This window comes from Neolamprologus multifasciatus, chromosome 14 (assembly GCF_963576455.1).
Source record: "Neolamprologus multifasciatus chromosome 14, fNeoMul1.2, whole genome shotgun sequence".
Classification (NCBI taxonomy): Eukaryota; Metazoa; Chordata; class Actinopteri; order Cichliformes; family Cichlidae; genus Neolamprologus; species Neolamprologus multifasciatus.
The window spans coordinates 2,394,453-2,408,387 of record NC_140452.1 but is presented as its reverse complement, the minus strand read 5'-3'; the positions used below and the strand labels follow the sequence as shown (position 1 = coordinate 2,408,387).

The 13,935-nt window shown below is 46.0% G+C and overlaps 2 protein-coding genes across 7 annotated transcripts in view; both read right to left on the bottom strand.

Moving 5' to 3' along the window:
* Positions 1-3,389, bottom strand: part of rffl (ring finger and FYVE-like domain containing E3 ubiquitin protein ligase) — a 15,035-nt gene extending 11,646 nt beyond the window's left edge. For 2 of the 3 annotated variants that reach the window (XM_085184098.1, XM_085184101.1), the window contains exon 1: positions 1,912-3,389. The gene's annotated coding sequence lies outside the window, so the exon portion shown is untranslated. Of the gene's footprint in view, positions 1-1,648; positions 1,758-1,911 lie in introns of all 3 variants that reach the window. The other variant, XM_085184099.1, reaches the window with a different exon arrangement.
* A 126-nt stretch (positions 3,390-3,515) lies between these two features.
* eif4h (eukaryotic translation initiation factor 4h) lies at positions 3,516-13,538 on the bottom strand. 4 transcript variants are annotated; one of them, XM_085184104.1, is made up of 8 exons: positions 13,417-13,538; positions 9,440-9,627; positions 9,293-9,357; positions 9,115-9,211; positions 7,963-8,070; positions 7,381-7,527; positions 6,745-6,860; positions 3,516-4,053 (listed from the first exon to the last, which is right to left on the bottom strand). In XM_085184104.1, the coding sequence occupies exons 1-8, from the start codon at positions 13,479-13,481 to the stop codon at positions 4,048-4,050; spliced, it is 792 nt and encodes a 263-aa protein (XP_085040230.1). In that variant the 5' UTR covers positions 13,482-13,538; the 3' UTR covers positions 3,516-4,047. The 4 variants fall into 4 exon arrangements, with proteins under 4 accessions (XP_085040230.1, XP_085040229.1, XP_085040231.1 ...); XM_085184103.1 differs by having other exon boundaries at positions 3,516-6,860; XM_085184105.1 differs by having other exon boundaries at positions 3,516-6,860; positions 7,990-8,070.
* Between the last annotated feature and the right edge of the window lie 397 nt (positions 13,539-13,935).

Sequence of the window (13,935 nt, the reverse complement as noted above, 5' to 3'; positions counted from 1 at the left end):
CAGAGCACGCATCACGATGGAGTTATCAAACTTCCCTGTTAAAACACTCTGGCTCTGAGCATGCTCACATGAGAGCAGTGATAAAGCGCCACTACTCAAATCACATACAGTGTTAGCGGGACGGAGATCAATAAAGATGATAAATGATGATCCTGCTTCAGTGTGAGTGAAATAAAGTGTGACGCGTGGAAGACAAAAATGAAACATACACGGCCACTCGTACACCTCTTCAACCGCTCCTCAACACAAGTATCTGATCAGCCAATCACACGACAGGAGCTCTGTGCATTTAGACACGTGGATCAGAGCGTTTCAGAAACTGATGATGTGCTGGGAGTTTCCCACACAGCCATGTCTGAGTTTACAGAGAATGTGAGAAAAGGTCCCGTGAGAGGCAGCTCTCTGGGAGACAATGACTCGCTGATGTGGGCGCACAATGGACAGTCTGCTTCAAGCTGAGAGCGAGGCAACAGGAACTCAAATAACCAACCCCAGTGTGCTGACCCGCAGGTGCTACACCTGCCAGCTGTGAACAACAAACTGAAGCTGCTAAACGACAATAGAAGATGGAAAAACGCTGCCTGGTCTGAAGCTCAATTTCTGCTGCCCCAGTCTAACAGCATGAAAGCGTGGATCCTGCCTATATCAGGCTGATGGCGGCGTGACGGCGAGGGCGAGCTTTGAATCCCGCAGCCCACCTGAGCATGTTACACTGAACCGGCTCCCGTCCAGTTTGTGCACAGCATCAGTTACCATGGTGATCCAATAGGTATTAAGACAGATTAGACGCTTACTGCTCAGCCATTTCTACTATGTCATGTGAAGTATTTGAAAAAATTTTAAAGTTTCACGTGACAAAGAAGAACTAAAATGAAAGTAAACACTTTAAACAGTAAAAACTGAACTGAAACCACAAAGTCACCTCTGGAAACAAAAAGAAAAATTAAAAATTCACGTAAATTGTAAACAGTCGTTTTTATAAAGCAGCTGAACCTGTCAGTGCTGCCCTCATCAACCCTCCACAGCTTTCGTGACCTTATCTTTAATTATCAAATTTCCCCATTTGCCAGACTCCATAAGAAAAACTGATGTTTCTTTCGCTTAGCGCTCGATAATAAGGTTGTATACAAACTAAAAACTGCTCGTTGTTCTTATTAACTCAGCAAACAGCTTTAATCTAGCTTTATCCAAAGACACGTGACCACATTTTACTGGAACTACTGATATTAAAGTCTGAGTTCAGTATTTTACGCTACAGGTTTGTTGTTGTCGTGAATTAAACACTGTAAATGGCCAAAACAACTTCGTTTTGCACAGGTGACAGTTAGCCGAATTCCGTGAGAAAAATGGACGTTTGTGTCGCGTTTGTCGCCGACGTTAAAAAAAACACTATGGAAAAACTGTTGAAATATTCCCGCTAATGTTCTGATGAATTCGGCTTTATGTTTCATAAAGTTTCGAGATTCATATTTAATAAATCATCAACACGGTACATAACTTGGCTCCGACTAAACTTCATCGGTATTCAAGCTGGCGTGTCATTTAAATGAGCATTGTTTAATTACAACTGTGAGCCGAATGAGAAAACGTCTCCATATAAGTGGCGTGAAGTCCGAATTACTTTGTTCAGAGATGATTATACACTTACCGGTAAGTCACAGGACTTTAAATCCGACGGTTTGGTAACGGAATCCGGCGTGTTAAGTCCGGGAAGTACCCTCTGCTGCTAGGAGGCTAAAAACTATGCTAACGCTAGGCTGGTTAGAGAAGTTTGAAAAGAGCAAAGACTCAAAGAAACTCAGAGCAGGACAGAAGACAGTAGCTCGGACACTTAGACCGGGTTAACTGTCTCACTTTACGGGTTAACTGACAAATAGCCGGGTCGGTTATCGACGTAATGAGGCGTCTTACCTGTTGATGACAGGGTTGCTAGAGCTAGCAGATAGCTAACTCCCGGACAAGTTGATGGTAGTTAAGAAACACTAACCAGCAGCTGCTAGTTAGTTAAACAACATGACGACGACCTGAAGGAGGAAGTGAAGGAATAACAGGAGCACAGAGACACTGCGAGGGCTGAGACAACAACACAGCCAACCAGGAAGACTTCGGCCACACACACACACACACACAGTCAGATAACACACACACACAAACACACACACACACCGGAGGACGCAAGCATTTGTACTTAAGTGAATTACAACTTTGACTTATTTAAAATAGCAGAAACCGTTTTTGAACTTTTGTTTTTTCGAGAACTTTATTTAAGTGTAACCTGATCGATTACCCTCAGGCTTGGACGATTACCTGTGCTAACAGGCCCCGCCCACAGGTGGCGCTCAGTTTGACTGGATTACTGAGTTTAAAGGAAATCATTCCAAATGCGTTTAGGATGGTGTGAGTGTCATAAAATACACACATCTACCACAACAAGGAGTAGATGTCAAACTCAAACTGAATGGACATTAGACACACAGGTGAATGAAACCTGGAGAAACTCATTTAAAGCACACCTGTATTTTCTCAGCCCCGCCCCTTTACCCCACAACAGCAAAATACATGTTACGGGTCAGAACTGAAGCACCGGTTTAATGAGTGATGGAGTTTATCCTGCCTGGTTACAGATACATACATCATGCATGAGAAAGCGTGCTCCCCTTCTTTTTACCTGCACGTTTAACTTCTTGATTCAAACTGGTTTTTCCTTACCACTGTTGCCAAGTGCTTACTCAAGTCGTGAGATTGTTAGGGATTCTCTGTACTGTTGTAGTCTTTACCTTATAAAATGAAGGGCCCAGAGGCAACTGTAGCTGTGGTTTGGTGCTACATGCATACATAAATTAAACTGAGCTGAAGGCTGTTTCTCAGCAGCCTGCTGCTGGGTTTGGGAGAGAACCGGTTATTAATGTAGTGGAAGCTGAAGAGACTTCTGTAGAGCCTGGCTGATCAGAACCTGTGGACCAACATCGGTGAGTTCCTTGCAATAGCCCCTCACTGATGTCAGCGGTTCCAATATTGGTCCCGGTCTTCAATCTGGCGGACATGAACAGAAATAGGAGCGCTGCTGGCTCAGCGAGGCCCCTGAACAAACCCGTTACTCTCAGGACCAACCTGCCACTTCATGCTGACGTCCAGTTATAGTACCAAGACCTTCCGGCTTTCTAAGCCTGTCCAGCGAGTTCAGTTTGTCCCAGGTGACCAGACTGTAAATGAAACAGCTGAAGTCAGGATACCTTCAGAAATGAGTGAAACTGCTTTAGATGTTGAACAAACTTTCTAAGAGCCCTCCCACATCCACAAAGACCCTCAGCAAGGTCCTGCAGCATCTCCGGAACCACCTCCAGCAGGTGTGCGATGATGTCACCTCTGAGCAACGACTGAAGGAGGAGGCGCTCCAACCAGGTGCTGGAGAGGTGTACCTGATGAAGTTGTAAACTGTGGTCATGTTTAACATTAACGTCGGTCACCGCAGCAGGAGCTGCTCGTGGGAGCGACAGACATACAGAGGCAGAACAGAACGAGCTTTATTCTTTATTCTTCTTTCATTTGGAAGAAAAATAAAAATGTAATGAGGAATCAATGCCCCGCCTCCCCCACCCTGAAATTAAACACATTGGGTTGGTATGAGGACAAAGATGAAGACAGTTTTATTGCCGTAAACTCAAGGAAAGTTCTAACAGTTGTTTATTCAGAAACGTTTCTGCATTTTACCTCCAAGAAAAACAAAAAAAACACACATGATGTCAAAGCGACGCAGACCCACACCTGAAAGCTTTCACCTGGGCCGGGTTTACAGCCAGTTTCCTGTCGGGCCACAGAGAAACACACAGAAGTTACAGGTTCCAGACCAAAGCCCCATCTTTATTGTACACAATCAACTTTACAACAATTTATCGGTGGACGATGGCGTCTGACCCACACTGAAACCACCAAACAGCACAAAAAAAAAAGAAAAAAAAAAAGCTTTCGGTTTCTTCTGTTCTGTCGGCAATGCGGCGTGCTAGCGCCACCGTCTGGTTGGGATCTGTGGTGGCGGCTTTAAATGACTCAGTGCTGTAATCAAAGACAGATGGAAGGAGGAAAAAAGAAGGAAGAGATGAAAAAGGGGAGCAAAGGAAGGGAAAAATAAAAGTTAAGAAAAACACTTTGAACTTATTTTGTCCTCCCTGATTTTTATGAATGAAAATCGTCTCCCTGGGTTCGAGCGACCGTTTAGAGTCCAGAACATTTTCACTGCTTTAGCGGTCAGTGATTTAACCTCGCTCAGTGCAAGTGCGACAGCGCAGTCAAAGCTCTGACATCATCTTTTACAAAGTACAGAGACTAACTGAGCTTCTCACAGATTTTGGAGGGTGGTGGGCCTGAACAGGAAGCTTCAGAGCACATGGGGCCGCCTGACGACATTAAAGCAGTAACAGTTCTGCACATATCCGGTCGTTAAGTGACGAATGCTACTTCCGGGCCTAAAGTAGTCTGCGTTTAATATGACTTTTGTGTTGTTAACATGTTTAATGTTTTGTATTTTCTTCTATTTAATCTCAAAAAGCTCCTAAAACAGTCAGTGATCACTGTTGACCTCCCTCAGCTTTTATTACTGCTAATCATTTATTTAAGCTCAGTTTTTAAAACCTTAGGATGTAACTACAGCCCAGCCCATGCAGCAGTATGTGAATGACTAACCTCGTATTGTGGATGGATTATCTCAGTTGTTCTCCTGCTGAAGTTTGGTCCTTTTACAGCATCCTGCCATGCGATTACATTTGTTCCTGACCACCGAGAACACTCACGTTAACTTTTATCGAGTGGAAAAAAAGTTAGCTTGTTTATGTTATGCTAACATAGCTGTGTCGCTAGCGGTCACGTAGCACATCATTATATAGCAGCTAGCCAAACTTCAGTAACCCTACAAACGTCACTGCTGTTTAGTTTTCTGTCTTCATTTATGTTGGAAGTGATAACAGAGCTGTACGTTTGAATTTGTTTCCAAAACCCCGCAGTCAGGACATGCTATATTGTATTTAGAAGCTAGCTCGCTAACTTCCTGCTAACTTCTAACTCCGTTAAATGTCATAAATTCCGTTTTCATGGATGCCTGGATGTTAAACTCAGTTGTTACACCTGGTAGAGCAGAACGCTGATCATTTTATTAAAGATGAAAGACTTTAGACAGTTTTTCAACTCTCAGTAATGCCATAGTGATCGTTTGATATATGGACCTGCAGCGGAGTTTAGGCCCAGACACGGCTAGTGACGTCAGACTTAACGACCGGATAGTTTATGAAGTTTGAGAATACGCCTACACATTTAGTCTCAGTGAGCCTGTAAAAACCTGTGAACCAAACAAACAGACAGAATCAATAGAGACCGGGCTCAATGTCTTCACTTATTTCTGCTGTCGTTGCTGTTGGTGGTCAAACTTCTCTTACAACATTTCCTTAACATTTTCACCACCATTAAATAAAAGCTGGTAGATTTTTTTTCCTACAAAAATATGAAGCAGTTCCTGAGAGAACAGTTCATAATCACTCAACTCATAATAAGGCGAACGGTGACTCAGAGCTAATGTTTCAGGAAAAGTTAAAAATCAAACGGGAAGAGCTAAAAAATAAAAAAAAATAAAAATAGATACAATTAAATTAAAAAATATATATAAAAGTTTTCAGTGTGGATCAACAGACCAATCAGAAAAGATTCCCTTCTGTGTGTTCAGTGTGGGAGGCATTGTTAAAGCTGATTGGACAGGACACTGCCACATCGCTGCAAACCCGACAGAACACAGCCAATCAGAGGAGCCTTTTCAAACTGTGCTGCATTCAGGGTCTGTTCTTCCACAGTCATAAATCAGGAAAACTAGTAGGATTTAATGATTCCCGAGGAGCTGTCTCCTGCACCTGAATGCACCGTTTTTTGATTTTTCATGTAAAATTCTGCAGACAGTGAATGCAGCACCTGTCTGTGCTAGCAGAGCATCATGGGAACAGAAGTCTAAAGCTTTTTAGCAGTTTACTGATTTCATCAAGTGGGTCTGCTGTGGACACCTGAGTGGGCGGAGCTTGCTGAGAGCCAGGCATTAAACCCCACCCACCCAGGACGACAAGCTGCTGTAACGCTAACCAAATCAACAAAAGACACCAAAGATTAAAACAACAAAACAACTAAAGTGGGGGACATTTTCAACCAATCAGAGTGAGGGGGCAGGGCTGTAGTCCAACAACTATAAAATACAAAAAAGAAACACTAAAAGACTTTACAGGTTTAACCTCCAAGCTTCTTTGTGTTGGAGTAAATGTGGGCAACCGTTGACCCAGAAGAGGATGGGGCGGGGCTACAGGACAAAGCAGGTATGACATCACAGAAAGCGGAGGTGGCGGTGAGGGGGCGGGGCAGAGAAACCCAAAGACGGAACATGCATTGACGAGCTGCTCGCCGTGTTGTGTTTACAGGTTTATTACTGATCAGAGTGTCAGAGTGCGATTCGTCTTTATTCCCACTAAGAATAAATATTCTGCTCAAACTGAACTCAAACAGGAAGAAGAAGAAGAAGAGGAGGAGGGCAGCGTCCGCTCGCTCGCTCGCTAGCTGGCCGTCTGTCAGGAAGGACTAACTGTGGCGTCTAAATCACCCCGTTTGGCGTTTCTTGGTTAAAGTTCGCTCTCGCCCCCCTAACCTCCCTCTCCCCCCGCCCCCCTCCCTCCCTACGGCCGTGTGGCCTTCAGTCTCTTATGGTTTTTCTTTTGATATCACCTCCTCTCGCGGCTTCGCTCCGCCAAAGATGGCGGAGTTGGGGTTGGCGACCTGGTTGAGCGGCTCAGAGACGGTCCGAGGCTTCAGCTGCAGCCGAGGCCGCTGTGCGCGCTCCTCTGCAACAGACACATAACAACAGACAGTCAGTGCACGCCGGGGAACTTCCTGTTTTTAAATCAACAGACATTTTACTTCCAGTCAGGAAAAAATCTAAACTGGGGGCTTTTTTCCAGAGAAGCAGGAAACACTCTTCTCTCTAAGCCCTGAGTGGGACACCAGGAGGAAGCAAAGCAGGCCACCAGGGGGAGCTCTAGAAACACAGGTATGTGCACATGCTGTGCTGATGTCACGCTGCTGTGTTCTCTGCCTCACTGGCTAATCGGATGATCATCCGCTCAGGATTCTGATACTGTGATGACCCCTCCCACTCTCTCTGCTATCCTTCCTCTTCCTGGATTTGTGCGACAGGCGGGTCCTAAGACGTACACACCTGTTAGCACCTGGCTAATTGTTTTCTATGTATTCTCTGTGTCACAGTCACTGCTGATACAGCGCTGCCATATTTTACCAAACCTAACCCACCCGTGTCAGAGCGTTCCTGAAAAGGTTAAAAAACAAAGCAGGAAGTCACGTCACCTTCAGACGGTTCCCTGAAGTCTGTCGTTCCTCCGCGTGGGGGTCCGTCTCTGTAGCGACCCATCCCTGCACCTCCACCCCTTCTGTCACTAGGGCGACTGCCACCGCCTCGACTCCGCCCCCCCATGTAGTCATCATCTCTAAAACCTGCAGAGAGACAGGTGAGACAGACGCGCACACAGGTGAGTGTTCAGATAGACGGCCACAGGCACCCTGAAAGAGTCCAGACCTGGAAATGAATATGAGATGGTTGAGGTGAAGGGCATGATGGGGGAAAACAGGGTGTGTCCAGCAGCTTCAGGAGGCGGAGCCAGACACTAGTTACCGCTTCCTGTTTGGTGTGTTAGCCTCTAACGTTAGTCTCCCTGACTGGTCAATCATGCCTCACCACCAGAGCAATAATCAGAATATGGCCTCACATCATATATATAAGCAGAGAGCAGTGCTCTCTATCAAATATTACTTGATTAGTTTTACTGCTTTAAAAAAGTTTGGAGGCCGAGGAAATTTTCCTGCCGTCCCATTGGCTAGAACCCAGCTGGCAGTGCCCTGATTGGCCGCTGGAACGCGATGCTGTCCAACCTGAGCTGCTGAACTCTCTGACCGCACCTCCTCCTGGCTGGTCGTAGAAGTCCTCACGGGAGTCGCGTCCACCTCCTCCTCTGGGAGCGCCTCGAGAGCCTCCTCGTCCTGCAGAGGACACGGGGCAGTTTAACACTGAGGGGGGAGGGGGGGGGGGGGAGAGGAGGAGAGGAATAGAAAAGGAAACAGAGGAGGTGGCAGCACCTCCTGCTGGGAGGGGCTACACTAGAGAGGCGAAGCTTGTTAGTGGTCCATGAGCCAATCGGAGTTAGAGAGAAGCAGCAGCGCTCTGAACACTGAAGAAGGTGAAAGGTCAGCAGGAGGAGACGTCAGGTGGCCTCCACCTACCTGCAGGTGACTATGAACAGCAGGGAGGTGAAAGGAAAAGGGGAGGAGTCTGTGGAGGTGAGGATGAAGAAATGAAGCATGAAAGATGAAGAGTCCTCCTCCTCAGAGTCACAGGGCATCAAACATGCTTCGTCTGCGTTTCCTTGAAGGCTGGACTTAAATCTGAATCAGATTCAACCGGCGCCGCTTGCAGACAGCGCCTCACATGTCAGGACCCCTCCCCTCTTTTCCTAAGCCCTCATCACTTATCCTTATCACCTTTTCTTGGCCTTGATCAAGGAAACATGGTTAGGAACAGAAGCCAGGAGGTCTTCTTGTAAATATCAGGGAGGTCCCAGCACCACGTGACCTCCCTGATACATTACAGTTTGGGGCGTGTCGCGAGCAGGCCCCGCCTCCCATTGGTTAAAATGTTCAACTTTATTCATAAAGCGCCAAATTACAACAGTAGCAGGTCCAAGATGAGAACCGGACAATAAATCAGAAGAAACACCAACAAACAGCTTCTACTAACGTCTGCTGGAGCTATCGTTTGGGAACGGGCGCCGTCGAGCGGGGATGCCCTGTCCTGCGTCCTTAACTGACCAATCAGCACAGACTAGCAGAACACTGATGATTTATGGGCAACTCAGCTGCACAAAAATGTTTTGGTAAAGAATTTGGTGAAAACTATTTTCGCCGTCAGGTCACTGAGGAGCACCTCAGAGCTTTCCCGTGTCTAAAAGCACGCCTGATTTTCTCTGGGATCTAACTCCAGCCTGGAAACCTTCCTACCACGTTAGCACTCTTCTTCTCTGCTCGTACCTCTGCCGTCGTCTTTCCTGAAGCCAAAGCCGCCTCCTCCTCGTTCTTGTCTTCGTCCCTCTGCGATGTCCACCCTCAGTGACCTTTCACCTAATAACTGCAGGTCAGAGTTCCTGTCAGACAAGACAGCAGCGTGGCAGAACCAGAAAACGTCGGGTTTATTAAATCAGATACTCACGGCGCCGTCGTATGTCAAAGCTTCTTTTAGAGATTCCAAATCGTCAAATTCAACATAACAAAAACCTGAAAGAGACGCAAACAGTCAGACAGGAAGTTTCACCCGAGGCAAACTTCATCATCCCCGACACCCACGCCCCCTCCGGACCTTTGAACTTGTCTGTCTCTTTGTCTCTGACCAATCGGACGCTGCGGATGTTGAGCTCTTTGAAGATGATGTCGATGTCGCCCTGCACCGTGTTGAACGGCAGGTTTCCCACGTACGCCGTGAACGGAGGCTCTGTCGGCAGCTCCTTCTGCTTCCTGGGGCCTCCGGGACCGCTGCCGCCACGGGGCCTGATGGGAGGGGGGACAGAGGATCGTCAGACAGGGACACAAGTAAAGAGGATTGTGTGATGTAGAGGTCAGACTGGACCAGTTAAAGACAACAACTCTCCACACATTAAGCTCACTGGTCTTCCAAACTGGGAGTGCTCGCTTTGGAGTCTAAACAGGAAATGGCGGGGACAGAAAAACCTAAAAGCTGCAATCGGCCCTGTGATGCGTTCCCAATGACTTTATGAGCTCGTCGCTCGTTCACGGCCGTTTTGTGAAACGGAATGAGGGCCTGACCAATCAGACGATGCTGTTGGACGATACTGGCTCTCTGTCGATCTTGTTAATGAAAATGATCAATAAATGAAGATTTAAAAAAAGAGGCCGGAGAAACATCCTGAGTGTAAACAAGTAAATAAATTACTACACATAACGAATGTTGGAAATCTGTCTGAAAGGAAAAACCATCAGCTGATATCCAAATACTGTAGATGGATGAACGATCAGAAATAATCTCACAATCTGCCAGAGCTAAACTTTACATTTTACATGTGTTTTTTTAAACATTTCAAGTTGCTATGCATCAATACACCCTTTATATGTCTAATATGTCTGTAAAATGTCCACAGTAATTACATGCATTATTTAATAAGCGGAATAAGCCAATAAGAAATATCAAAATTGTAAGAAAGAAAAGTTGCACACAATAGTTTCCAACCACAGGAAATGTATTTTGAGTCTAAACTGGAGCAAAATAACAAACAAGGCATCAAAATAAACTGTTTCCAGTATTCTAGCTTTGATAGGCTTTGGAGGAGAAAGAAACTACAGTTCCTGCAAAAATGACATCACTTCCTGTTTTCACAGCTAAAGGCACACTGAAACCACACAATAGTTGATGCTCACAACGTTATGACGTATGCTCCAACGTAGGAAGTGCAAAGAACAGCTGATCAGATCACAAATCGTGCGTCTGGAGTGGTTTTTGTGATTTCTGCAAACCCGTTAGTGGAAGCAAGCAGCGGTCTGGGGGATGTTGAATGTGTGATATGTAAGTGCACATCTCTAGTTTTATATCCATTTATAGGAATTTTTGCTCTAACTTATCATTATAACGGGTAAATCTGCAGATTTCCACCAACTGAACAACAAAAATAATCAAGGACTCATAATTGGAATTTATGACGCTTTGAAGGTTGGGAGTTGTGCGTTTATGATGCCAGTAAATCTGTGTCCTGTTGTTCTTATCAAGTAAAAAGACGTAAAAATGAGAGAATATTTCCATCTGCTTGACATGCTGCCGTGCACCCGTCAGTGTAGATCTGTGTTTCAGAGCAGCTGGTTTAACCCTCTGGAGCTGCTCAAACTTTGAAACAATTATAAACTACAACTTGGTTATCGCTCTGCTGTGTGCTGCTCCACCTGCTCCTGGATCACTGATGGAGGTCTGATGAAGCAGGAACACAGCCAGAGGAGCTTCGGCCATGCAGTTTGGGGTTAAAATGTAGGAGCTGAGCAGCGCGTCAGCCTGCTCTACATGAACAAAGTCAGCCAGCTTGGCTCCTGCTCGCTGCTATTTGGAGTTGATTTGCATCCATCGCTGACCGGTTGTTGTTGCTATGATACAAACGCGCAGCTAAAATCAGGTGTTGCATATAAAACATGCTGGCAAAGGAAAAGCATGTTTGAAGTGTTGTGGTTTGATCAAACTGAGGCTTTCTCAGACTGTTTGGCCTGACCATAGATGGACCGCCCACCCCCACAGGCCCACCATCAGCCTCCAGCACTCGTCCTAACACAGCAACTTCAAACTGAGTGCTGCAACACTTTATACTATGCAGCCACCACAAAAATCCCTCAACGTGAGTGATGACCTGACGACCTTTGGCCAGTAACAAAGCATTTCAGACAGGGTTCCCCTGTGAAGCTGAAACAAACCTCACTGAGGAGCAGTTTTCTCACAGTGTTTCCACATTCACACGTCAAAAGTGTTACCTCAAACTGCCTGCAGGAGTCGTTTAAACTGAAGCAAAAATTTGTGCTGCTCCCACACGCCACCTTTTCTTCTTAAACACAGCAACAGCAGAGAAACGGATGAGGCTTTAAATGACTTGTTGGAAGCTTTGTTACAGGCTGCCAGCAGCAGCATCTCCCTGTAATAGGAATGCCAGTCGCATGCAGAACACCACACCTTCTACTAGCTTTGGCTTTAAAATAAATGGGATATCTGGGACTCGTTTTCACAGACACATTATAAACAACAAATCTATTAATAGATGTTTGGTTCTTATAGATTATGTTGAGCTTCTTTATGAACCAGTAAAAGTCTGACCTACTGATATGGAGCCAGCTGCTAAACTCTTGAAGCAACATCTGGATTCAGATCTGAAATCAGCCGTCTAGCACCCTCAAACAAAGCTTCATGCAATCACAGTCTGCTCTGCCTCATTTTGGAGCCATCAGGAGATCATCTTAAAAGAGTTATACATACATTTTTCACTTATATTGCAAGAAATCCCCACAAACAGAGGTCCAATAACGTTCAGGACAGCGGTGCAGAGTGACTAGAAGAACAATCAAGACAACATCTGGAGCTCTGCCTCCTCCCTGCAGGACTACAGCGCCCCCCCACTGTTTCAAACACAGACAGGCTTCAACATGTGCCGACATGGACCTCAGTGCTGAGAAGATGCTCAAGCAGAAGCTAGCACAGTTTGATTTACCACACATTACCTTCACCCAGTTTAGTCTGGTTTCTGTTTTATGTATTGTCTTTGCAGGGCTCAGCCACTCTACAGCCCACCCTGCTCCAATGGAAGCATGCAATGAGGGGAATTCCCTCCACTCCTAAAATATAGACTTCAGGCCCCATGTTCAGCCCCAACGTTTATCCTCTCTCATCAGATTCAGCTCCTGACAGAACAACTGATGAAGAAAAGCAGCCCTTTAACTCTTCATCATTCTCTAAACTTTGATTAAAATTTGGTTTGGTGCTCCCGAAGAAACAGAAATAAAGATTAATTGCTGAAACAATTAATCGACCAAAAATTAATCTCAGCAAACTTTCGGCAAAAACAACCCTGTTTTCTGTTAATTCGTTCATAAAGTCTGTGATAAAGGAGAGAACATCAGTCCGATCTTCTCACAGGTGACTCCTGCCTGTACTGATGTTAAAGCTTTGTGTGCTGCAGACATCCTGAAGCCCCCTCCCTCCAGGAAAAAAAAATCACTTTTTTAAATCGTTTATCAGCAATCAGATAACAACACGCAGTGCCACAGAGCGGAAAACAGCCGCTAACCTGACGGTAAGCGCATCTACCGGCTCTAACCGACTCCCACCCTCAGCTCTGACTGCGACGTGGATGGATGTGCAGCAGGGGACACATGATGCAGCCATGCGGGCAGCCTGCAGCTCCGCCACCGCCTCCACCTAAACCTGCTGCGGCCTCCTTCCCCACCGCTCGCCTCCACCGCCTCAAAGCCACACGCGCTGAGTGGGTATCTGTACCGCCAAGCTGCGGGACGATCCACGCCACACTGGAGAGCCTGTTCTTACTGTCTACATCTAGCTAGCCGCTTGCTAACTGTTAGCATGTCAGCTACGAGACCGCGGTGTTTCCCGGCTGATATCTCCGGGATACCCTGACGCCTGCTCGGCCTGTTCAGTAACCGCGGGGCGTGTCGAGCTCCGGGGCCTACATAGCCTGCTCCCCTGACTCGGGGCGGACAGCAGCGGGAAACACGGCGACGGTCCGATCGAGTTTGCTCTTCGGGGACACGACAAAGCTGCCGTGCACGGCGGAAACTCACCCTCGGCCGCCGCCGAAGCTGCCGTAGGCCCGGTCCCGTTCATCGTAGTTGTCGTAGTCCGCCATTACTGCTGCTTGTGTGTTGGAGGAGGAGGTCCTACACGTCACACACACAGCGGGTTTAGCTGCCCGCAGAGCGCCTGACCGGTAATATCACACACTAACTTCTATTTTTACTAATTATGTTTTTTTAAATTCAGTTTGAAAAAAAATATTTATCATATAAGTAATGAAAACACAGCACGAACGTGAAAAACACACGAAACTAAATGGAATTGTTAAAATAAATACAAAGTAAACAATAGTAACAGTTGTTAAAATGTCATAATCCTGAAGCCAATAAAAGTTTGGCCCGTTGTCGTCTTTGGATCGCACTAGTGATGGGAATTCCGGCTCTTTTTAGGGAACCGGCTCTTTCGGCTCCCAACCGGCTCTTCAGGTTGTTTTGTTGCTTTAATTAATTTATTATCAACAACAATATAAAATTATGCCCAAAAGGAATTACTAATGTAAATGTTTT

What these genes read in the sequence shown, in the direction of transcription:
- eif4h (XM_085184103.1), bottom strand. Translation starts at nt 13,481, where the DNA reads ATGGCGGACTACGACAACTACGATGAACGGGACCGGGCCTACGGCAGC. An exon ending in CAGGAAAGACGACGGCAGAG is followed by an intron (nt 8,071 to 9,114) that starts GTACGAGCAGAG and finishes TGTCCTCTGCAG; the next exon opens with GACGAGGAGGCTCTCGAGGC. An exon ending in CAGAGAGTTCAGCAGCTCAG is followed by an intron (nt 7,528 to 7,962) that starts GTTGGACAGCAT and finishes GTCTCTCTGCAG; the next exon opens with GTTTTAGAGATGATGACTAC.